The sequence below is a fragment of the Monodon monoceros genome, unplaced genomic scaffold, assembly GCF_005190385.1.
Source record: "Monodon monoceros isolate NGI ecotype Baffin Bay Population unplaced genomic scaffold, NGI_Narwhal_1 Super_Scaffold_18, whole genome shotgun sequence".
NCBI lineage: Eukaryota > Metazoa > Chordata > Mammalia > Artiodactyla > Monodontidae > Monodon > Monodon monoceros.
In genome coordinates, this window is record NW_021703774.1 from 126,401,447 (window position 1) to 126,427,872 (window position 26,426).

Sequence of the window (26,426 nt, forward strand, 5' to 3'; positions counted from 1 at the left end):
TTTCAGATATGCCCCACAGCTTACACCTCATTATAAGATGCAAACTTATCCTATCTCTATCAATCTATTTATCATCTATCAATCCATCCATCTACCTACCTACTTGTATACATAAACACACAAATACTCACACACATATATAAATCATAGAATTTACAAGACTGGCTATAGCTCTGAGTCCTGGGTCTACTTCTTATTAACCATGCGGCCTTGGACAAGTTATTTAACCTATGTCTCATTTTTCTCTTCTTGGGTAGAATAAAACTCAACTCATACAGTTATAGAACTATTATATATGAGATAATGCATAAAAAACTCTTCGCATAGTGGCTTTTTGTAAGCACTCAGTAAATGTTAACTGTTGTTTAATATTGTTATTCTATAGTCTAAATTGTATAACTTATACAGTATATACAATATGCTATATTCTATAGTCTAAACTGTATAATTCTTATTCAGTCTCAGCGTTCCCCAAACCTGGCACTACTGGCGTCTGGGCTGGATAATTCTTTGTGAGGCTGTTCCGTGCTCTCTGGGATGTTTAGCAGCATCCCTGGCCTCTACGCGATAGATGCCAGTAGCATCCCCCAACCCCACCCAGCTGCGATGACCAAAATATCTCTAGATATTGCCAAATGCACCCTGGAAGGCAAAACTTTCCCTGTTTGAGAACCACGGGTACAGAACAAACAGCAGTGAGTGGCCCTAGGGATAGGAGACCTGGTTTCTGTTAACTAATTTGTGTTCTTGGGTCAGTCCTACCACTTCCCTGGGCCTTGGTTGTCTCATACGTTAAAGTAGGGCAGGAAATTCCTGCTTTATCTTTTATGATTTTTGTAAGGATGAAATGAGAAAAAAAATCAAATGCTCTAATGAAATGTTATAAAAGTAGGATTCTACGGGCTTCCCTGGTGGCGCAGTGGTTGAGAGTCCGCCTGCCGATGCAGGGGACGCGGGTTCGTGCCCCGGTCTGGGAGGATCCCACGTGCCGCGGAGCCGCTGAGCCTGCGTGTCCAGAGCCTGTGCTCCTGTGCTCCACAACGGGAGAGGCCACAGCAGTGAGAGGCCCACGTACCGCAAAAAAAAAAAAAAAAAAAAGAAAAGAAAAGTAGGATTCTAGTATGATTATTTTGTTAGAGGTGGGCTATGAAGGGGCAATTACAAGAAGGCTTGCCTTGGAGCAACAGTTGATGCCGACCTGCTCTCTTCTTTATTTCATACCCTGGGGAGCCGCTGGCCTCTCAGCAGCTTCTTATTGATCACATGTCAAGGATTCCCTGTTCCTTTAATGGATGTATTTGTGGTTTGGCCTGAAGAATTCAAAAGGAACTGTTTTCTTTCCAAATGAAATGAAAATTTCTTTTTAAAAAAAGTATTATTGTAAGTGGTGAAAACTGGCTTGTTATCTGCAGATTTAACTTTCATCTAAATTTATCCCTCATATGACTAGAATTAACCAGTCCTCAGAATTATGCAGATTGATATTCAGAAAGAAATATCTTAGGGTTTCCAACATCACTGTACTGATTAATACAATAATAACATGCCGAGCAGTGCTATGATGGAATTCTTCATTAGCAAGGGAACATGTTTAGTTGTCGTATCATGTTATGGGACTCAGTATACTGAAAGCCAGAGGTTGACCCTATTGTCACTCTTTTATTTATTTATGAAAAATCTTTAAATGGGGAACAGCAGAGTGTCTGGGGAAAGAGTGCAAGCTTTGAGTTTGGTCAGAGCTATGTGCAAGTAGACGAGGGTTCAAGGTCCAGTCCCATGAGTTGTCTCATTTAGACTAGTCCTTTAACCCTTCTGAACCTTGGTGGAATATGTTAATAACATCTATCCCATAGCGTGGTGATGAGTTTTAAATGGACATGAAGATGTAAAGTACAAAGCACCGTGCAGGCACATGGTAGGTAATATAGGTGGTCGTTCTTTCTGTGTCCACAGTCTGAAAGACTGTTCAAGGGTTTCTTTCATCTTTTGGAGAGGGTGTTTGTCTGACTGCTTTAGGAACACCGTTGAAATGGAAAGCAATACATTTTTTAGGTATCATTTCGAATGTTGACTTAAACTAATTGTAATAAAGCTTGAATCTGATTATCAACGAATCTTCCAGTTTATGAGCAAATTATCTCCCTACTTCTTTATTTTTATATTATTTTTAAAAATTGTTTTCAAGCATAGTTGATATACAATGTGTTAATTTCTGCTCTATAGCAAAGTGACTCGGATATACATATCTTGGTATACATTCTTTTTCATAGGGTATTGAATATAGTTCCCGGTGCTACAGAGTAGGACCTTGTTGTTTATCCAACCCTATGTATACTAGTTTGCATCTGCTAATCCCAAACTCCCAATTCTTCCCTCCCCCCTCCCCCTCCCCCCCGGCAACCACAAGTATGTTCGCTATGTCTGATTATCTCCCTACTTCTGACGAGGATTATGGTTGGAAATTAAGGGTCAGAAGTCACCTAAAGGACAACGGTGTTCACCCAGAGTCGAGTAAACAATGTGTTTCTTCCTCAAAATAATTCATTTGGTTTCCTTAAGGACATACATCAGTCTCCTGAGATAGCACAGTGAAGTAGCAGGAAGATGAGTTTGGAGTCAGACTGGCGGGGTGACTCTGTTGCTCTCTGAGCCTCTGTTTCTTCCTTGGCAGCATAGGGTTAAGAATACCTGTCACAACGGGAGGGTATTCTTAACCCTCTTAACCCCCTTATCGTAAATAAAGCCTCTGAAACTCTAAGAATGACGCCTGGCACATGGGAAATGCTCAGTAAGTATTGCTTTTATACCTGGCTCTCTTGCAAATCTTCACACCTACCTGGTGTAGGAGAAGGGATGAGGCAACTAAGTAAATGATTATAAATCTACATTTTATTTTATTCCTTTCCTATTAATGTTGAATATAGCATGTGGGAAAAGTCATAAATTTTAAGTGCAAACCATTTAAAAAATACAGGATAATTTGCTTTGATGTTTCCAATGGTGGCTCTGGAAGAGTTAACTTCGTAATTTGTTCTTTATGCTGCATATGAAGGCATTTTAAAGCCCAGCGACACAAAAAGGGTCTGCTTACCTCTTTCTCAAACTGAGTGTGTTTAACCATTTATAAAATCATTTTGCAGGAAAAGATACCGTGGTAACAGGTAACATGTAAGAATGAAACTGTAGTATAATAGTTTCCCAAATTTTTATCACTAAGGGTTCTTTTAATATTTTTATTACTTTTTCCTAATGACCTCTGTAGTATGTTTTAGCTTCCTCTTCTTTACTCCACAGCATTTGTGCTAACTTCTACTACATCACACACACTGCATTGCGATTGTAACATGAATCGTATTTTCTTCCTTTTTCACACTCCTGACTCCATAGTGGGCTCAAACAATATTTGCTAAACTGAGAGCAAGCATTCCTCTATATGTGAAGACTACATACGAATTATAATAAATTCCTCTTTATATATTGACTATATAATAATTATACTAGAAAATATTTATTAAACATTTATTATCTTCCAGACATTGTAGAGTTTTCCAGATATCAACTCATTTATTCTCTCAATAAACCCTGGATGTATATCATTATTAGCTCCATTTTACTTGGTGTGGCTTTCCTGTGACATCCTGACTCTCCCACTATGCCTGGGAAACTCAGGTGACATTATCAGTAGAACTAGGATAAGGAAGTTGAATCAGTTCCAGAAAAGTCTGAGACTCCAGGTATCAGCAGCATTTCCATTCTCTTTCTCCTACCTTCCAAACATTTTCTAGAAAAAGGAACAAACTGATTCAGAAACTTCATTTTCTTTCTATACTTCTGCAGTATAAAAGGATGAGACGAAGGACACAGTTTATCCACAGGTTGCCTTGGATCACTGAGTAATGGCTATAGATTCATCCTCCCTTGTGGGTGTCCTCAAGGACACAGGGAAAACAATTCTCTTTCTGCTTCCAATACACCTGTTGTGCTAAAAAAGGTACACCTGGACACAGACCATCGTGGGTAACACATTTCACTACATGAATGATGGTGATAAGCTGTACTTCTGGAGAGACGGTGCCTGTTATACTCACTAACACAATGGCTGCAGGGATAAAAGCAGTTTCCTCCTTGAGAGTGTGCTTTGGTACCCTAAAACGTGTTTTATGTCAAAGCAGCAAGGTTTATCTATCCTAGAAACAGTTTGAGATCAAACAAACACTATCAATCTCCTTTGCCCCCTTACACGATTCTCCTAAGGGAAGGGGCATGGAGTGTGGATCTTTTAAAGTGACTGAATCCTTTAAAGGCAATGACGGTATTTACCACATGCTGGGATGTCGCACAGGTCAGACTTATAGTTTTCATCCAAGGTGAAGCACCAGGGAGCTTCCTTCTGATTCCCTGGGTTGCGGCAGTAGGAGTGCCCTCCGTTCAGCTCTGGGAAGCGGAGGGCGGTGAAGGTGTGTGTGTGGGGGTACTGGGAATTCCACGGCTGGCACTGGCGCCCTGATTTGGTCACACTGACAGTTCCCCGGTAGTCCACACCTGTGCTGTTATAGCACTTGTGATCTGAAAAACACAGAAGAAGAGCCCAAACTGTGAGAGAGAAGCAGAGGAGGTGCTGGAGCTCCCGGCCAGCAGTTTCTGGAGGGAGGACATGCGATTACCCTCACGGCCGAGGCTTCCCTGATGGGACACAGAGCGGGCCTTGCAGTGACATTCCTGGGAGGATTTACAGCTTATGCTTCACGAAGAGAACCAGTCCTCCACAAGTATTTTTGATATTGAACACAGAAAAGAATCAGAACCGGGGTGGGACCTGGGGGCACTGGAGTCATTTCCTAGTGAATGGTGCCGGGACTGTTTCTTCCATTTCTGCACATGAGTCCTGTAATAAAGAATCTAGCTCTCAGAAAATGTTAGTTAGCGGCAGGGCACTATGGGTTTCTGACAGGGGTTAGGGCCATTGTCATGCCAGTGCACATGGGAAATGCACAGAAAAAGTCTTTTGTTTCACGGAGGTGAGACGAAGGAGGATGGAGGTAAGCCTCCATATACATATTTTTAAAATTGTGGCACAATACACGTATCATACAATTTACCATTAGTGCATTTAGAACATTCAAAATATTGTGCAACCTTCACCTCTATCTCATCCTAGAACACTTATATTATCCCCCAAAGAAACTCTATGCTCCTTAAGCAGTCACTGCCCACTCTCCCCTTCCCCCGGCCCCTGGCAACCATTAATCTGCTTTCTATCTCTATGGAGTTGTCTACTATGGATATTTCATATAAATGGACTCATACAATGGTGTCTGGCTTCTTTCTATGACAGTATCTTCAAGGTTCATGCCATGTTGTACCATGTAACAGGATTTTACTCCTTTTCATGGATGAATAATATTTCATTATGTGGATATACCACAATGTATTTACCTACTCACCTACTGATGGACATTTGGGCTGTTTCCACCTTTTAGCTGTGGTGAATAGAGCTGTCATGAACCTTTCCGTACAAGTTTTTGTTTGAACACCTGTTTTCAATTCTTTCGGGTATACAGCCAGGAGTGGCATTGCTGGGACGTATGGTAATTCTATTTTTAAGTTATTAAGGAACCAGAAACCATATTTTAAAATTATCATCGTCATGCAACTTCTTGAAGATAGGCACTGCCTCTAATCCCCCGCTGAATGCTCAGCCCCACACAGTATTTGGCCCATTGGAAGGTAATCTGACTATCAACACGAATCATCACTAGGGATCAAGATCCAGTTTTCATGCGGCTGCCGGCCCCCGAGGCAGCACAGACGGTCAGGGGCTACCACTTACTTTTATTTATAGGATCCGCCATGGGAATTCCAATCCGGATACAATTCGCAGCTTCGGGGCTCTCTGGCTGGGGGAGATCTTCACAGTTCGGCAGTTTCAGCCTCATCAGAATCATGGGATTTGATCTCGCAAAAATGTATTCCGTCTGACACAGGACATTTTCCAGGATTTCACATTCATCGCGACACAAGTCCCGGGGCTTTGGGACAGATGAGGTTTCATCACAGTATGGGAAGGCGTAGTGGCACAGGGAAGGAATGGCGAACTGAGAACACTTATCAGACAAGTGACTGGAGGTGCCGATCATGGTGAAGGCAGCTGGAAAACAAACACAATTATTAACTCCCGGGGGCAGGGTTTATCTCTCCCGGTTATCTAGTCAACAGATATCAGATGTAAACACACATTGGAAAGAATCTGCTGTGCTCAAACAGACAAGGCCAAGAGAAGGAGATTCATTTCAGATGTCTAAGCAGCTTACTTTCACTGGCTTGAAAAAAATAATTTTGACTACAAAGTTAAAAAAACAGGATTAAGTTACATATGTACCGTTTCCTAATAAAAAGAATTAATTAGGTTAAAGTACAATATATTTTTCATTTTTACTACAAAGCAACAGAACTTTGCATTTCATCCGGTACTTTTTATTAGTTTTGTGAGGCTTCTAAAACATTTGACAGCTGCAGGGCAGAACTTGCTTTATGCAGTGACTGAGCCCGATCACAGGATTTAGTTCTGTGTCTTGCCTCTGAGCTGCTGGATGACTCTGGGTAACTTGTTTAACTTCTTTGTGGCTTGAATACTTTCTATTCCATCTTCTGAAAATGAGGCAACTCATCTGGAAGTTCTCGAAGAGCACAACTCAGTTGTTCCAGTGTGTATTATAGAATACTAGTGGTCACTTAGCCTAACCTCTTATCCCTGCACAAAAAGAGCACTAGCCTTTGCATAACTCTACTGACAAGGAGCTTATACTCACAAGGCAGCCTAAGAGGTTGTTAGTACACTGTTTCCCAAAGTATGTTCCTCAGAACATTAATTCTGTAGAATGTTAAAAGTGTTTGAGAAGTTGGGGCTCCATAAGCAAACAAGTTTGGGAAATGCTTGTTAAAAAAGTTAAATGGATTAAAAAAAAATGTTAATACTTTCCAGTAAGCTGATGTCCATTGAAAATGTCCAAGAGAGGATTAATATAATTGGGTGACCAAATATTTATATCAGAACTCCCATTTATTTTTGTGAATACTTAGTAAAAAGTATGTTCAAATGTTCTTTTACTAGGTTGAAAGGTTTCTTCAATAGCCCCTCCCCAACAGTCCTGCTTCCACTCTGGAATTTCACAGTCTTTCCGCTTGAAAGCCTGAGGGCTTTCGCAATGGGCAAATACATCTTCCTACAGTTGCTTCTTCGGGTTAAATAGCTCCCCTGGCCCTCTCTTAGCTCCTTCAAAGTCCTCACAGGACATAGTTTCTGGACTGTTGGCTATTCTGTGTGCCTGCCTTGGGTTTGTTCTTGCCTCTCTTAGATCCTAGAGTTGCCAGATAAACTACAAAGGACCCAGTTACACGTGAACTTCAGATAAACATTTGGGACATATACTAAAAAATTATCAAATGTAACTGGGTGTCTTGTATTTTTCAGTGCTAAAGCTGGCAACCTTATTAGAATTTCAGAAAGGCCATTTTAATGTGTTGCCAGGGTACGGGGCACAGAGGCATAATAACTACACTAATGGGAGAGGCACAGGCGGCCGCAACCACCAGAACTAGGTGTACGAAATCGTGCAAGGTGGCCGACACTACGTACCTCACGTGTGCTAGGTAGTGCTTCACTATTAGATTTCCATGAAAAAGATACTTTCAATTCAGGAAAGTGAAGGGTAAAATAGAGAAAGCTAGAGCAGGAAGAGACTTATGATCATCCTGCCTCCTCGCTCACTTCACAGGGAAAGAAATTTCCATGGAGAGTAAGAGACTTTCCCCAAAGTCACAGTAATGGCAATATTGGGATTAGCGTCCAGAATTATGGACTCTAAATTCATCTGCTTTCAGTCGACACAACGTTGCTTCCAAACAGTAAGCTCTGTGAGGGCAGAAACGTACCTGGCTTATTCCCCACAGCATCACATCCCCAGTGCCCAGCCCAGGTCCTGGTATGCCAAAGGCACCCAATAATATTTATTGAGTGTTTGAATGAATGTGAGACTTCTCAAAGCCTCCTTTTCCTCTAAGGGCAAACTCAATAAATTATTCTAATGTAAATTCCAGAGCAGAGATTGCATCTCCTGCTTTTTTATGGCCCTGCTCCTAACCCCTATGCTTAGCCTAATCCTTTGTCAAGAGAAGAGCTCAGTAAAATTTCTGGCGAGAAAAATTGTTATGCAAAGTATAAATATAATTTCATTGCTACCTACCTGTGATCTGATTTTCTATTTCCCCTTGCATATGCAGAGACTCCATATAGACAGTGCGGTTGCCAATAAATCTTGCACACGCAATCCCTCTGTACGGCTGACAGAATCCATCTTCTTCATACTCATCTCTAAAAACAGAGCACAGACATTAGAGGGTGCAGTACACACTTGCAGTTGGCTCTGACTGCGCGATGCCCCAGACAGTCACGAGGGGGCGCAGTCGGGCACAGTATCCTAAAGAGTGGGCGAAGGAATCCGACTTTTTCCTCAGTTCCCTCCATCGTTTAAAACATCTGTTGGTCACGTCGGTCAAGTTTCCTTCACCCCCAGAAAAATCATCCTGAAGCACAAAATCATCCTTAAATATGGGAGAAAACACTTTTATTTTCGCAGCTGGTGGTGGGCTGGAAGATGATGTAGTTGTAAGAGTAAAGAGGGAATGAGTTGGAAATCTGGGCACATGTTCTACAGTTTTTCGTTTTTTAAGCACAGATTATTTCCTCTTCATTTGCTACAAAGGCGTGGGCGCGTTATCACCAAGGTACACTCGGACTGATATGTCAGTTAGGAGACTCCATGGGGTGAGAAGCTGGGGGCAGCTGGAAAGAAACCAGAGGGCAGTCCAGTTACGTGGCTCCTGCTTGAGACCTATTCTCTCCACCCTGCAGAGAGAGGTCCATGGCAAACCACGGACCGGACAATTTCAAATGAGTCACTAAATCCCAGGAAATCCAGAGCAAATGCCAATGGATGCTTGCTTTCATAATCCCCTAAAACTTAAAAAAAATAATCTTTAAAAAATTTTTGCTGCCTCAAATGACAATAATAAAAGGGAGGGCAGAGATTTTATTCTGAAGACAAGGGGATACCAGAAAGTGATGTGATTAGTGACAGTCTGGCAAATGGCTGGAGATTAGGACCCAAGATGGCAGGTTCAGCTTGAAAGGACAGAGGCCAAAACCTCCCACAAGGGCCTATGATAAGCTCAAGACACCAGAGTACAGGATATCAATCTGCTTCTGAAAGGCAGACCACAGCCAAGCAGATGGCTATCTGCCAGGTTTATGGGCGGACTTCTAGCCTGGATGCTCCTCCCCCGTTAACCTGGCTGGAATCAACACATCATCTGAACAAAGCATCATTTTTCCTCTTTAGCTTCTAAGTTAAAGTACTTTAGAGCAAAAATCAGGAGAACAAAATTCTCCTTCTACATTTAACATTTGCATATCCTTAGGCAACCTCCCAAGTCCTCTGAGCTATGGTTTTCTTACCTATAAGATGAAGCTAATAATTGACCTCTCGACCCTGTAAGTCACAGTCATGAGGATCCTATCAAGTTGTGTAAAAGCTTTTAAAAACTGCTACACTGAGGTAACATACAATTATTATTAAAGCACTTACAGTTACCGAAGAAGACATTTATTTAAAGGAGAATTATTTACTAAGCTTCTACTTTGTAAAATCGACTGTGGTCAGTGCTGTGACCCTGGACTTCCACACCTGAGGATTCAGTGAGGGAGTCTAGAAAGCCCACTAGAATAGGAAGCCAGGTGAAAAAATCTGATAGAGCTGATCCTTAAAAGACACTGGTTTTCAGTTGCTTTCTACTCCCTATTCACTAAAACAGTCATTTTGAAGGTGGAGATGGGAGCAGTATCTTCAGTGTAGTCCTCTGAATAGTTCGCAGTGCAAAGCTCTTAAAATCGTAATCTTTAAGTACACGTACAAATGAATATATCATATACCTGACATAAAGACACTGAAATTTTAATGTTGCAAAATCCTGCAAGCACTCTAAATGTTTACTTTCACAAATCCTAATGTTGAAGCCTTCTTGGCTTAAATTTTACTTGGGTTGTAAAATTAGCCCCACTTTTATTGGGTAGCTAATCATAAACCTATGAGGAGAAAGAAGTTTCTCGATGACGCAGCCTTGGGATCTTGGAGACTGAAGTCCGGAGACCAGAGTGCACCCCCCAACTCCCACCCCCACTATTACAGACGATGCTTTTCTATCCCTAGGCATTAGCAGAGCTCTGGATTTTTAAGGTGTCATTATGAGAACACTTCTTCCTCCCCCGCATTAAACCCTCAAGGCCTCAATTTATATCTCTTGGGAGGACAAAACCCTGGAATTACCCCCAGATATAAATCCCTGACCTGCTGGGAGTTTCCATATTTTATGTGTGAGGCTTAGGCTAAACTTCTTACCACCTTTCCAGTTCAAGATTCTAAGAAGACCCTTTGAATACAGTTTCTCGGAATAAAATGGAATGCAATTCCTTGGCTGCATATCTCTTATCAAGGGCTTAGAGCTGCAGGTGTATTAAATTTTTGACTGTGCCCAGAATTCTTGATATTCTGTCTAGTCTCTTGGGGACAGATATAAAAAACAAAACAAAGTTTAAAAAACCAGTATGTAATGTCACCTGCTAGGGAGTTCTCAGTCCTGTTTGCTTATACAATCTCCTTAGGAAGCTTTCGAAAATACCAGTGCCCAAACCCCACCTTGGACCTATTAAGTCAGTCTCTGGGGATGCAGCTTAGGTATTCATGCGTTCTAAAAAGGTCTCAGGTGATTTGAATGTGGTGGAGAACCACAGCACTAGAAAAATAAACATGTATTAAGTGTCTGCCACTCTTTGTGCTGAGTACTATGCTAAGTGCTTTCGTCAAAGTAGCCCCTTGTGCAGTGTTATTATCCTTATTTATCAGAGGGAGAAACTCAAGTTCAGAGAAGTTAAGTAACTGGCTCAGATTCACAAAGCCAGTAAGTCGTGCAGCTAGGATTTAAACTCAAAATTCAAACTGAAGCTTGAATACCAGGCTGTTGGATCTGTAATGATGTCCTACTTTTCAATACTACTTTAAATTAAATCAGCCTAATAATAAATAAGAGGCTTTGTAATGAGCCTTTACTCTGTGCCAGGCACTGTTCAATTTCATTTATGTATAAAATCAATATTAAGTCATTTAATCCTGACAACAGTCTTATACAGAAGGTGAAGGTGTAATGATTCTCATTTTACAGATGAGAAAACTATAGGGTCAGAAAGAGCAAAGAACTTGTCTAATGTGACACAGCAAGCAGAAGAACTAGATTTGCCCCAGACTGTCACTTGTAACCATGGTATACAGCTTCCTTTCAAATGGCTGGCTATAGACTTTTTTGCATTGCTTACAGGGGCCTTCTACTGTGAAGACGTTTTGGTATCTGCTGGGTAGCCAAAAGATTTTCTTTTAAACATCAAGTCGCAATCACCTTTCATCCTTTCCATTTTCCCTGCTGGCTGTGGCTGGAGGGGAACAAACGCTCCTCCAACATTAATCAGCTTTATGCTTTTCTCTTCTTTCATCGTTGATGCCCTCCATGCTCAGCAAATTGAAAACATGAAGCAGCAAGGCAGAAAGAGTGCAAGGGCACTTGCTGCGAGCGTGCCTGAGGCTGCATTCTAGGGAGAAGAAAAGTGCACTAGGAGAGGGCAAATGGAATCCTGGCCATTCATCACAGCAGCTGGCACAGACATGTGCCAGCTACCTCATCGTGATGTCAGGATGCCCGGGAGCTTTGTGATGGGCACTCCTGTTTCTCATAAAGGTAATTTAGTTACTGTGTTACCAGCCCCTCAACCTTCCGAAGTCGCTGTCATGTGATAGGGAAAAGCAAACACAGTTTGCCCTCCACCTCTGGGGTCTCCCCCTTCCCCAGAGCAAGGAGCTTATGAGGGATGGTCACGCGAGCTGACAGCAATGATGACCAACGTGGCAGCAGTAGGAGTATCCACTCAGGAAACACCACGGATCGAGAATGGGGAAACACTGCCCACGGGAGTTTGACAGTGGGAGTCAATAGCTACACATTCCTTGGCAAACCTCTCGGGTCTGGAACAAGGCTCTCGAGCGCTCTCCGAAAATGAAAACAACGCATTGCGTAGCGTGGGGTCTGGGAAGCCCACGATGTAGTTTTTTGAGAGTGGGGAGCAGGAAAGGAGGAGAAAGGATGGGTGGGTAGGTGGGGTATGGGGGGTAAAAGGACGCAGAATACCCCAAATGGATGCCAAAATGGAGATGTGCCAAGTTTGGATCATCAGAGGCCTGCTGGCGCTCTCTTTAGTGTTTCCAGGGAGAGCAGGGTTTCTGCAGCGTGCCTCAATTTAAGGCAGACAAGAGAGCAAACTCAACTGTTGTCTTAGACACATGATTTCCAAAGAAACCCTTAATATTCGTAGAAAAACTGGTGAAAACGCAATGAAGTCTGTAGATTAGTTAGTAGCGTTGTACCAATGTTAATTTCTTACTCTTGGTAACAGTACGATGTTGATGCAAGACATTAACATTAGGGGTAATGGGATAAGAGCATACTACTTGTGCCACTTTTCTTAAATATAAATATTTCAAAATAAAAAGTAAAAAAACAAAAGAAAAAGAAAGAAAGTGTTACAGGGTGGCGGGGGGTGGGGGGTGGGAACCTTACTGTATACAGATGAGCAGGAGGGGCTATGGCGTGAGGGTATCGGGAAGGCCCTCAAATGACCTCATTTAATCTTCCAAACAACTTTATCAGAATCTATCTGGGCCTATCCCTGCGTGGCTGAATTCCCGTCATGAACAGTTCACTCATTTGTTTGAGCTTGGCCTACTTCTAAATTCAAATACTTCCAGGAGAGATGACATACTTGGTCAGGAAGAGCTCAGTATAGATGGATTTTTTATTAACTGCTGTTGGCACTTTCATCTTTGTTGAAAGTTGTATACAAGGAGGGTGGGGCAATTGATGAGAGGTCCGTGTGTGAAGAGGAAGGCAATCTTCCTGGCCTTGCACTTCAGTCCAGGGCCAGCCTACGGCCAGTGAGATGACAGAGAAGGCCGACCAGGAAGGAGGGTATGGGAGACTGGTTCATCAGTCACTTGTTACAAAGGGATCTTTTCAAAACACAGACTTGATCAGGTCATTTCCTGCCTAAAATTCATCCTAGTTTCTGACTCACCACAGTTTCTTGACTGTAGTACACAAGGCCTTTCCCTAGTTCCTGCCCATTTTTCCAGCCTCGTTCCTGGCCTGATGAGCCTGTGAACTTAATGAGACTAGCCATGCTATTGACCTCGGTAGTCTCCAAACAAGGAATGCACTTTGCTGCTCTCCTGGCTTTGCCTGTTCTCTTCCTGGGACCCAGCGCTCCCTCCATCCTCTTTCTCACCTCGTGGTTGCCTTTATGTCTTTAAGAACCCAATGCTCCAACTCCCCCGGGAAAGTTAGTCACTGCCCACTCCACTGCCCCCTGCCCCCCGTCCAGCACCTTTATCACACCACTCCTACGCATTTCTGACTTCATATTACGTAGTGCTCACCTCACCACTACTCTAAGGCAAGGACCATGTCCGAGTTGGCTTCGTAACTCCGGGGCCCGGCACAGTGCACAGCTCAGTAAATAAGAGCTGAATGAGGGAGAGGGTGCTGCTGAGAGCTGTTTCTACCCCCACCCCACTGTGCACAGACTGACCAACAGAACTGTAACAGACATAACAGACATGGAGATGACCTAGGCTAGCTCTCAGACATGGACCCTCTCCATACCAGAAGGACCCTCCAAACTGGAAACCACTTTCTTCTGCACCAGATTTTACACTGGGGCCTGACAGGCTCAGTCAAGCCGAAGTGATTCTTACTGATGAGTGAGGCCCTAACATGTTCCCCTTTGGGGTAATACGACTAGTCAAAATGCATGCTCCTCCTTACTAGGAAGAGAATGGACATAAAGGGACTTGGCTAACTATAAAATCTCACTCAAACAAAAGGATCTCAAGAGACTCAAACAAATACTTGTACACAAATGTTCATAGCAGCACTATTCACAATAGTAGAAACAACCCCAAAGGCTCACCAACAGTTGAATGGATAGACAAAATGTGGTAGATCCATACGGTGGAATATTATTCGCCACGAAAAAGGGACGAAGTACTGAAACATGCTACACTGTGGAAGAATCTCCAAACCATTATGGTAAATGAAATGAACCAGATGAGAAAGGCCACATAGTATACGATTCCATTGACATGAATGAGTAAATCCATGAAGACAGGAAGCAGACTGGTGGTAACCAGGAGCTGTAGAAAGGGAGGAATAGGGAATACCTCAATGGGTATAGAGTTTTATTTCGTTGTGATAAAAACGTTTTGGAACTAGAGAGAGATGGTGGTTGCACAGCATTGTAAATGTATTAACTGCTATGGAATCGCTCACTTTTAAATAGTTAATTTTAAGTTATGTGAATTTCACCTCAATTTTTATGAAAAATCTCATTTATACACAAGGGACAAGGTAGAGGGAGCAACAGAGAGGAGCAGTAAGTGGGAATTTTAAGCTTCAGAGCTGGGGAGAGATTTTGGGGCATGTTTCCAAGCACACTGGCCAAAAGCCCTGGCATTTTACACAGTCCCAGCGGGTTTTTTTGTTCTGATTCTCATGGTTCTTCAGCTGGAATGCCAGAGACAGTGCTCTGCAAGCCCACAACCTGGCAGCCTCATGGGGGACTGGCTGCCTTGAGTGGCATCTTGCAACACTTCTGAGTTTACCCCACTCGGTGCCTCTTACAAGCCCCATTTTGAGCCATGGAGATGAAATCCCATCAAGATGCCTGTCCCCAGAGCCCTGAATCTTGGTTTGAAGGAAATCAATCATGCAGTTCAAAGAGATGCAGTATCCCTAGGTGTGCTCCAGTCAGCAATTTAGCAAAGTTCGGGTTATTTTCTCTCATGTGGGAGGTAATTTCACTTTACCAATGCAAATATAACTGGTAAGTTACATTTGCTTCCCCAAAGACCATCATGGACATAAATGATGGAAGGTATCCCTTTTTAAATTTGCAAATCAGGTCACATATTACCCTGATCTGGTTAGAGCACAGCCACGGCAGATCCACACCCATGGTGCTTCCCAGGGCAGGCACTAGTAAGCTTGGGGCTGGGTGCAAAGCTTCCCACCTCATAGGCAGGTTCTCCCTTGGGAGGTGCATCAGATCTCTTAAAGGTGAAAATCAGCTCTGTCTTTTCATTAAAAAGGGGGATACATGATAAAATTAAGAATTTGCATAAAGGATGCAGAATTACCCAATATGGATAAACACTCAGAGACACAGAAATTTTAAGAACAGAATATAATCTGGGGGCTTCCCTGGTGGCGAAGTGGCTAAGAGGTCGCCTGCCAATGCAGGGGACACGGGTTCAAGCCCTGGTCTGGGAAGATCCCACGTGCCGTGGAGCAGCTAAGCCCGTGCGCCACAACTACTGAGCTTGCGCTCTAGAGCCCGTGCTCCGCAACAAGAGAAGCCACCGCAATGAGAAGCCCGCACACTGCAATGAAGAGTAGCCCCCGCTACCGCAACTAGAGAAAGCCCATGTGCAGCAACAAAGACCCAACGCAGCCAAAAATAAATAAAAATAAAATAAATAAATTAAAAAAAAAAAGAATATAATCTGGTGTGGTCTAAAAACAGTTACCACCTCTCCAAAGCCACCTCCTTCCTTTTCCTGAAACAGCTTTGAGCCTTGAAGCATCCTTGGTTAACTGCCAACCAGGAGGAGGGAAAATAGTTTAAGTCATACCAGCTTGGAAGAAAAGGCCCTTGGAGAAGAGGTATCAGGATAAACATAGGTGGAGACATGGAAAGAGCTGGCTGGAGTGAAAGAGAGAAGGTGGGCATCTTGGAAGGAGAGCTGTCGGGGGCACCGAAAGTATACTTTGCCTCAGGCTGCCTGCGGTGGAGAGATTACAGGTTAAATGTGGGATCCCAACGTTATTGTCCAAACTCTGTTTTTAAAGACCAACCTGAAAGTGGGCATCAAAGAGGGTAATGTGTAAACACACTTGACCTTTAAGATCAGCTTTCAAAGTGACCCAATCAAGGCACATCAACCCGGAGAGGTGATGACTCACAGAGAAGACTTCAATCTACAAGGCTGAGAAATCAGCCCATCCTAATAGCCCTTCTCTTCCTGGAATGCCTTTGTGAGCATGAGCAATTGTGAGGCAACTGTGTCAAGTATCACGTGCTGTTTCCCACACCTGGACCCTGACAATTGTTAACTTTTATTTCCTCAGCAAAAGAGTCCGCTCTCTCACACCACTTTTTTGCTTTGAAAAATTAAATGAAAAATTTAAAGTTTTTTTTTTCCCCTTGGCTGCGAACCATTAAAACAAACAGATGAATAACATTCTGTCATAGTTTCCAGAGCAGCACGTAATAGTTACTTGTGTCTAACTTAGAAATGGGAAGGTATTGGCTTTGCTTCATAGCGATGTTTAGGAACACAAGGGTTTTATTTCACTTTGGAAAAGGAGAATTACCCGGGCTTGTATCTCACAAATGTAACTTAAGGGGAAATTATGTGTGTGATAGATTTTATTCCTATTTAGACATGCATTTGGAATGATAGGACTGTACACGACAGTATTTGTAAGAATATGGAAGGTCACTAATAAAAAGGATGAGTGACTTTTGCCCCCTCCTATTTACTGAGGTTTCCGTGGTAGAGTAACCTTGTACCTTCTAAGAAGCCCAGGGGTGTTTTGACTTTTCCTCCTATGAAGGGCCTACTTTGCTCCTAAGCTTAGGCTGGCACTGGGAATGTACAGATGGGTCTTGGAGCCCCCACGTTTGGGGCCCCGAGTTCTCATTAGAAACCCTTTGGATGTTCTTTGGCAGTTCTTCAAATATCAGGCATTCCAATTACCCCCTAAATTTGTCCATTGAGAATAATGGAAGTTTAGAATAATATGACATGCACACATACCAATCTGGTCAGATTTTTTACCACAAGTGTTACTAGGATTGCTTTGATATTTTTTTTCACTTTCCTTTTATGCCTATGGCCATGGATTGAAAAAAGGGGGTTTGTGGAAAGAGTGGTAAAGGGAACTTAGGGACTTCTTAGGAGGGTTTTGATTTCATCTTACTACTCAGAAATGGGGTGAAACCCAATCCCCCATTTTGCTTTTCTGTTTCATCTCAGCTTTGTTTCCCATTCCTTCTGCTGAGGGCAGTTAGGAAAGACTACTAGCCTCCATAAAAAGCAGTGGTGAGTATAATGCCTCCCCCAACCCCCAGCCCCAAATAAGGCAACACAGAGGTGCCCATGTCAAACATAAAAAAAATGTACACATTTTTAAAAAAATGTAAAGAGGCAGAAATTCCCAGTAAAATAAGGTTTGATTTGTAAGGCACCAAATGGGAATATTGTAACTGGACAAGCGGTTTCTGTTAGACAAGGGGGTCTCTGGGACAGAGCTGTGAAATCCAGTGGACTCTTTAAGGAGAAATGAGGAATGAGGGTGAATTTGTGGGGCTGCTTTAACTAGAATGGGAAAGCGCAGAGCAGAGAAAGGGGAGGCCTTATGTTCTCGGCATTGGGATACCAACGATATGATCCCTGTTCACTAGGACTTTACATTCTATGGGGGAGAAACGTGAGTGTGATAAACATCACCTCTGTTACCCTTTCCCTCCTTCTCTCCTTCTCCCCATTCCTCTTTCTTTTCAATCAAGTTTGCTGAAACCTTGTGCTAAGAATAAAAGAAAGCACATACAACAGAGGCTGGGAAGGCTTCTGGAGGAGGTGATAGCTTCAAAAAGGAATAATTCGACAGATCGTGGATTAAATGGTATGCTACCAAGATAAGTGGAGTCGAAGACAGAGTGAGAGTTCATGGAGTAATGGGGGGAGTGGGGCGGGACAGGCCCAAGGGGACTTCTCTGTGGACTCAAATCCTACTTTCATGTTCCTTTAAAGTCTTTTTAACGTAGTCTTATTTCAATCTGCTACCTCAAAATTATAAGAGTAGGAAAAAATGGGGAGGGAAGGGATTTTATAGTGAAGACAAGGGGACACCAGAAAGTGATGTGATTAGTGACAGTCTGGAAAATGGCTGGAGAGCTAGGGCTGGGGATTAGGGCCCAAGATGGCAGGTTCAACTTGTCTACAACCTGGCACAAGGGCAATACATGCAAGACACAGAGCACAGAACATCCAGCTGTCTCATGGAGAGAGCTGAGTCTATGTCAGAGTTGGCAGAAAATGGTAAGGGGCCCGCTGGCAGAACTGGTGTGTGTGGAGGGGGACTGTGAACTCAGGGCAGGCACCAAGCCTCGTGGCTGTCCCCTGGGTCTGTTTATTGTCTAATGGAGTCATTCCTTTGGAACGGGACTTTTCCGACCTCTGGTCCAACCCCTTCTAAGGCTGAAAGAACCAAGAGTGAGTGGCTATATGACTTGACCAAGTTCACCAAGTAGTTGGATGGTCAAAGTGCAGTGTCCGGGCAAGACCTGGGCTTTGGAGACCCACAGAACTGGGTGCAGTCCTGACAGCTGCCTTCCAGCTGTGCGTGGCCTGGGGCTAGGTGTGTAATCTCCTCATCTGTAAAACTGGTGTGTTAAATAAGATCGTGTATACAAACTATTCAATCATGGTAGTTGTTTATGAAGTACAAGTTCCGTTTTTGCTCTATTTATTCTAGAAATAGGTGTACCGATTTACCAGGTACTATTGTAGGCACTGGAAAGAAGAAAGCAGACAAACATCCCCACCCTTGTAGTGCTGACATTCGCTTAGATTTCTAGCTGGAAGCTCTTTCTCTCACTCCCTTTTTTTATAATTTGCATCTTGTAGTTCCTTCTCATTGGACCAAAGATAAGTCATACATAAAATCATGCATGTGTGTGAACTCTGAACATGTTGGGGACAGAAGTAGGTATGGCTTATGAATCAGAAAGGCCAAGACTTAGGCGTTAGCCTTTAAGAAGAGAAGTTTGATTAAACCACCCCTCCTTGGTCTGCTCCACAGACTCTGCCTCCTTTCCCATTACTGTGGGTAGACGCTCTGTGCTCCACTTTAAGGCCCAACAACCATTGAGTGCATGGACCCCACCCCCTCTCACCTATCCATGGATATTGCTCTGGTGATTGTCCCTTTTCTCTTCTATATTGCCATTTCCCCCCATCTCTACTGGATCATTCCCATCAATACATCAATGTACTATAATACCTCCCACGGTAAATTCTCTTCAGACTGTGTCCCCATTCAGCTACCTCCACGTTTCTGTACTCCCTTTTATAGGAATACTCCTCTCAAGGATGTCTGTACCTGCTTTCTCCAGTTCCCCCATTGGCTCTTGGACCCACCCCAACCAGGCCTTTGCCTTGGCATTCCATTGAAAGAGCTCATGTCAAGGTCAGTGGTCTCCATTACTAAATCCAACAGTGAAATGTCCAGTCTTTATCATTATTGACCTAGCAGCAGTATCTGACACAGCTCTTGAAATACCTTTTTTCACTCAGCTTCCAGGACAGGCTTTCTCTCTTGGTTTTCCTTTTACATCTTTGGCTGTGCTTTCTCAGTCTCCTGCGCTAGTTCAAAATTTTAGTCATTGAGAGCCCTAAGTCTCAGTCCTCAGACCTCTTCCTTGTACTCTCTCTCCCTACCTGATCTTCCTGTCTCCTAAGCTTTAAATGACCATTTCTGTACTGAAGACTCCCACACTCTTATCTACAGCTGAGACAACTCTCTGAACTTCAGCCTTCATATCTCCACTTGGGTATGTAAAAGGAATTCAAACTCAACGTGTCTAAAATTGAGATCTTTATTTCCCTCCAAGACCATTCTGGAACTCTTCCACCATCCCAGTAAATACCGATTCCTTCATCTGCTCACAACGAAAACTTTGTGTTCTCCTTGATTTTACACTTTCTCTCACAACCATATGCAAACCAGCAGCCCATGCTTCCACCTCCTCCTTCAAAACCGATCCCAAACCTACCTTTACTGCTACCCTCCGGTTCAGGCCACCATTATCTCTGCCTGATTTTTTTTCCAGTAGCCTCACAACTGGTCTTCCCACTCCCACTCTTGGCCGCCTTCCCCAGTCTACTCTCAGCGCAGCAGCTGGAGGAATCCTTGTTTATGTCCCTCCCCTGCTCAAACTCCTCCAAAGACTTCCCTTCTTGTGTTAAGGAAACACTGGAGTCCTTACAATGTCCCTACATAGTCTTCTGCTGCTCCCACCACCTCTTTGACCTCATGCCTACCACTGTTCCCTTGCCCTTATCTAACTGATTATTACCTATTCCATTCAGTATCATCAGATATCCTCTGTAGTGATACATTTAATTGTTTATTGTTTATATACAAACTTCATGGGGACAGGAACTTTGGTTTGGTCACAGCTGTGTCCCCATTGCCTAGAGCAGTGCCTAGTGAGTATCAAGTTGTTGACACTTAGTACATACATACATACATGTTTAATGAGTGAATGAAATCTCTCCCATTTTTTACTTTAACTTCTGTGTGGTGGCAGCAAAGAGGGAAACTGAGTTCATCTCACAGCCTGAAATTTACAATTTCTCCCCTTGCCCAGCCCAGACACTCAAGCTCCCCACGCACTTAGTTCCGCTGAATGGAAGAAACGAAGATGGGAAGGAGAGGAGAAGGGGCGACCTTTAAGAGGAGCAGCAGTTTAACTTGAAAACTAAATTGGCTTCCAAAGCACTGCTTGAATTTGACCCCTCTCTTCCCTCCAGGCCCAGCCCATCACCCCCCTCAGCTGACGACTCCCCTAACTGGGAGACCAGCCTCCAGTCTTCTTTTCTTCCAAACCCACCCTTCGTGAAGCTGCCAAAGGGCCATCTAAAATGGAAATCTGTGTCATCCCTGTGGCTGGCGCGTTCCATAAACCACGCTGCCATCGTCAGGTACACAATAAATACTGGTTACTTCAGTGTTTATAAGATGAGAAGGCCACAAACTTTTGTTAATTTAACTTTCAAGTTCAAGTGGTTTCCTCTTCTCTTCCTCATTTCTTCCACTTACCTTCAGAAGTTATCAAGATTGTACTCTTTCCTCAACAAGATTCTCAGCATTGAGGTAGATTAAAAAAAGAAGCATGACCTTTGACTTTTAGCTATGGGTATGATTTGTAACCATACCCAGATGTTTATGAAAATAGTATATTGCCCCAGAAACAACCCCCAAAAAGGCAGGAAGGGAGGATGGATGCTTTCTGTACACTGACTATGTGCCAGGAATCAAGGTAGTAGAATTACCTGCATTTTCTAGTTGAAGAAACTGAGGTTCAGAGACTAAGTCTCTTGCCCAAAGCCTTGGGCCTCACTCCAAATTTCCTGCTGTTTCCACTATAAGAAATACTATAAAGCTAATATAAATATATGAAAATATGTACACACATGATTTAATGAAAAAGAAACACCGAAGAGTATTTGCACATATGACGCTGCTATGTGGGGTTAGGGTTATGTAAAATGATGCTGCTATGTAAAATGGTTATATGTATATAGACAAGGAAGGAGTTTAGATGGAAATAGTCAGTGTTGATTGTATTGAACCACGTGTCCTCCAAATTGTCCCAGTGCTTAGCCGTGATACAGTAGTTAGAGTAACACTGAGAAAACAAGCTCGAGAAAAAGTGCTCAATTGTGTGTATACTTCCTAGACTTAGCAGAGGCGAGAGAATTTCATAAGCAGTATTTGGTTTTCTGGAGGAGGAGAGGAAGGAGGCAAATATTAAGGAGATGTCTAAAGCCAGAGAGGAGGAAGATGAACAGAAAAGATCCCTCCCAGGTGCTCTGGCTTGATACAGGTTCTCTCTATTCAGCAAGGACTGTTCCCACTTCCCAGAAATTGATAGGAAAAATGCTGGCCAAGTAAGTTTCAAATTTCTCTAGGGCATTACCTAACAAGCAGGATGCTGGGACTGATCTTGGCACTGCTGAGTGGAAAAGTCACTGGGCTGGAAATCAGAGGACCAGGGTCCTTGGTGCTGATTTGGCTGCCAACAAGCTTATTTCTACGTAACTTGGAGAGGTCACTTACCCTCTTTTTTCCTCAGTTATTCCATTTGTATAATATAGAAGTTGAACTATCTGATATGTTCTTTCCAATTCTAACCTTTTATGGTTGGTCTAGTCTTAGCTCTCATCCTGTCCCGCCAAGACGATTGCAGTATCCTCCTAACTGGTCTCTTGACCTCCATTCTGGACGCTGTAAATTGACATTTCACACTGCTGCAGAATGAGCTACCTGATAGCTAGATCAGATCATCTCTTTCTTACAACTGCAGTTACTCTCCACTGCATGAAGTCCCCTGGTGACAGTCCTATCGCATTAACAGAGGTCACAAGGCCCCTGAATGTCCAGCCCCATACATCTCTCAGCCCCATCTCCTACCATTGCCCTTCTCGAACTCCAGGCCCTAGTAATGAAGAACAGCTGGTAGTTTCTGAACACACCACACTATTACTGACATTTATGCCTTGGCTATTTCCTTCCAAGAAATCCATTCTTACCTTTCTCCACCTGGCTCACCGTCCTTTATCCTTCCAGTTCTAGTTCAGTCTTAGCTCTCTTAAGATGCTTTCCTGAAACCCCCAGATTAGTCTATGAGTAGCTTTGCTCTCTCCACCCTCCTGCACTTACTTCATTAGTCTAGGATTCTTTATTGAGATATCTGTTCCTCTACTAAAGTGCAGCAGCTTTTCTTATTTTTCTTTGTAGTCTCTGAGTGAGGTCCCCAATCTCACTCCCAGCAGAGCCCAGTCCATTTAACCTGGTTTGCAGAAGGTGCCCAAGAAATGTTTACGGAATTGCAGAGACTTCCTTCAGCCTTCAACCAGCAGCCTTCCGCAAGCACTCCTTGGAATACAATCCCAAAGGGGGACCAAGGCAGGTTCCATCCCTATTTCTTAAGTGCATTTAGCTATAGCTCCTCTAGAGCCCTGCCCAGATCCGTGAGTTTCAGAGTTGGCAGTCAAAGGCAGGCTCACCATTCCCCATCCACCCCCACCAATTTCTCTAAGCAGAAACAAAAAGACGTCCAGGTACCAGGCATCCGGGTTGCTGTTCCACAGGGCTCACAGGACAGAATCGTATCTGCTGCCATGAGGGTATTATTTTAAGCATTACTAAACACCCCTAACCTATCAACTCCTGGCTTTGTAGTCATTTCCAGTTGGAATGTCTTTAGGCTGAAAAAAGACAGGTTTGTGAGAAGACATAAACATCTTTGGTGAGAGGCGACACATGTTTTCTCCTAGTGAAAGCAAGCCACTCCCGTAGACTCTGCAGTTTTCTAGACACTGCATAAAATACATCTCTTAGGCAATTAATTTCCTGGCAGGCTTCAAGTGAAGCAATTACTCCCTGTTTTTCTTTGTCATCGTTCAAAGGTCTAACAGTGCATCTATCTACTTTATTCGTGTCTGGAAGGCCAGAGACTGCCTCGAAACCTCTGCGGCAAACATACGTAAAAACACTTAGTGTTCACACGTTTGATTTAAATATTGACAAATTTTTTCATTAGTACATTAAACCCTCAGCTTTATTCATCTTAAATGCTTTCCGGGAGAGTGACTCCCCCCGTTAGCGTGACTCCCAGTAACTCAACACAAACTTTGCAAGTGGGCGAACCACGGAACCTGGTAGTCTACTGTGCCCCCACTCTGTGGTGAGGCAGCTGGGACTGGTTACGAACCAGTACTGGAAATAGTATTGGGAGAGTTCTTACATCGTTATTCAATATGAACTGCCAATCATATGCTCGTAGTTATGAAAATGTCAGGAAACTCCTCGTGTTCACGCTTTGCTTGACAAAGCTATTTTCGAGTCGTGTTGGAAGGCAGGGGCATCCAACATTTGGGATGGAGAAGAAAAGAGCAACCCTGCCCCCAACCTTCCCAGCAGTGTTTGAGAAGTTGGTAATTCAGTCCTAGATGACAAGGGCTCAGCTCTGAACTGAGAGACGTCCGTTTCACACAGTCTCAATTAGTCCAGGATGTGTGTCAGGGCTACTAGAGTTCTGAAAGGAAATGCAAGAAACGTGTTCACTTCTTGCTCGGTTTGGATCAACTGAGCTTCAGATCAGGGTCAGCAATTGTTTGACCCTTGCTCCTAGAGGCAGTGGAGCAATGCCCACGAGACAGGAAAGTGAGTAAGGCAGAGCCTAGAGAGAAGGGAGAGAGTGAAAGGGAAGGAAAGTAAAGGCTTTGGCAGAGAGATGGACGGAGGACAAAAAAGAAGTGTGAAAGAAACACAAAATAGGGGATTAATACATCTCATGATGATGAAATAAATTCATATGACCTTTCAACACACATAACTTAAGTTTAGAGTCTGATCACATTCTTGTAAGATACGTAAGGGCATTCTTAATCTACCCTTGAAAAAGCAACGGCTGTTGTGGAAATTTTGAAAAATAGAAGCACGAAGAAGAAAATTAAAATCACCATACATCCAGGACCTACCGATAATCACTCTTAACAAATATATGCATGCATACATATAAACACACGAAGGAATTCTTTTTACAACTTGGAATTATACTGGACATAATTTCTTCTTTTGAATGGAATATGTATTTCCCCCATCATTATTCTTCTAAAACATGGTTTTTAGTGGTTGCAGTGAAACATTCAGGTTGTATCCAACTTTCTGTTATTTATAAAATGTTGAGATGAATATCCTTGTGTATGAACCTTTACATACATCTACGATATTGCTCTAGGCTACAAACAATGAGTGGAATTATTTTCTAAGTCAAAGGTATGCAACTCTTTAAGGCTTTTTACATATATTTCCAAATAGTCTTCTAAGAAAATTGTTCTAATTAATATTTCTACCATCAGTACAGAATGGTGTCTATTTCTCTGCACTTGCTGCTAACAAATACCTGCTAAGGTACCTACGAGGTACTATCACTTTTTAAGATCATACCTCATTTTTATCCATAGCGAAGTTAAACATATTTTTCCTATGCTCACGTTTGTAAAACATTTGTACTAGTAATGTAAAACATTTGCATATTTTATGCATTTTCTCTGTCCATTCTACTGTTGGTATTAGTATTCTTATTAGATGAAGAGATTGAGATTTTGAGAGACAACTTGTTCGAGATCACATAGTAAAGTGGCAAATTTGGTTTTTAAGTCGGCTTCATGTCATGCTAGGCACGGTATTCTTTTATAAATCCCAAGGATAATAATATCCTAAGTCCAACACAGCAAAACAAAATCCACTGAAACCACAATAAATAAAATCAAGAAAATCCACAATAGTACAACAAGGTGCAGAGCCCCTCATGAGGAGTATCGAATATCTCTTTGGTCTTTAATTACAGTCACTGAGTTGTGTGCTTAGAATATTTGCAGAGAAATGGCAATAGCCTAAGAACCATGTTTAGAATGTGTTTTATTTGAATGAGCTCTTCCCTCCAGATTGGTAGACTTAAAGGAAACCCGTAGGCAGAGATGTGAGGAGAGATGCTGAGGAAGGTGACAGTGTATTGGTGTGTATGGTGTACATGGGGATGGGGTATTGGTTGATGGTCTATTCCACTGGTCAGAGGGGGAGGGAAGGTAGCTACCAAAAAAGCTGGTTGATGGTAGGGGCACTTGTGACTAGGAGCATGCTCTCTGAAATCAGGGAGGGACGTGCAAGTAGCTGAGTGCAGGCTAGGGCAGCCCAGGGGGACAGCCTTCAATGGCCGTTATCGGTTCCTTCAACCAACAAGCATCAGCTGAGCTCCTGGTCCAACTTCACCTGGAGCATCAGGCTTTACTCTGGGCAGCAGAGTTCAAAAGGGAAGCATTCATGGGAAGTAAAGATATTAGACTGATGAAGAGAACTAAAATCATATCACGAGAGCAATGGCTGAAGGAGCTAGAGAGGGGAGCCTGGAGAGGAGAAGACTTGAGGGAACACAAGAATAGTCTTCAAATGCTTCAAGGACACTCTACATCCGTTACTGGACACGTGTGCTCTCAGCTTCCCTTGTCATCGCCTCATCTCCAGTGTCCTGGCACGTGGTGCTCAGTCAGAAAACATATTTATTGACAGGTGCCGGGCACTGCCCCGCCTTGGGGATCCAGCGGTGGACACGGCCCCTGCCTTAAAGGAGCATACCTTCTCAAGGCATCCAGTACGTGGCTGCTGGGGATGAGTGGGTACATAGGTGAATGCGTCAAAGACTGTCCTCATCAAAATGGAGAGCAGAGGAGGGACATTTGGACTGAGATGGTAAACGAGTGATGACTTCTGAAGTGGCTGAAGATAACTAGGAAACGCCAGTGCCTACAGAGCTGAAGTCAGAGGTCTGAGGAGTAAAGGCCAACTAGTTCCCTCTT

The 26,426-nt window shown here is 43.1% G+C and overlaps 1 protein-coding gene across 1 annotated transcript in view; it reads right to left on the minus strand.

Moving 5' to 3' along the window:
• ROR1 (receptor tyrosine kinase like orphan receptor 1) overlaps positions 1-26,426 on the minus strand; it is a 406,932-nt gene that overhangs the window by 27,702 nt on the left and 352,804 nt on the right. Inside the window, exons 5-7 of the mRNA XM_029228950.1 lie at positions 8,244-8,371; positions 5,831-6,148; positions 4,321-4,566 (exon numbers count right to left, since the gene is read on the minus strand). Of these exons, the coding sequence (XP_029084783.1) occupies positions 4,321-4,566; positions 5,831-6,148; positions 8,244-8,371 (692 nt within the window). The remainder of the gene's footprint in view (positions 1-4,320; positions 4,567-5,830; positions 6,149-8,243; positions 8,372-26,426) is intronic.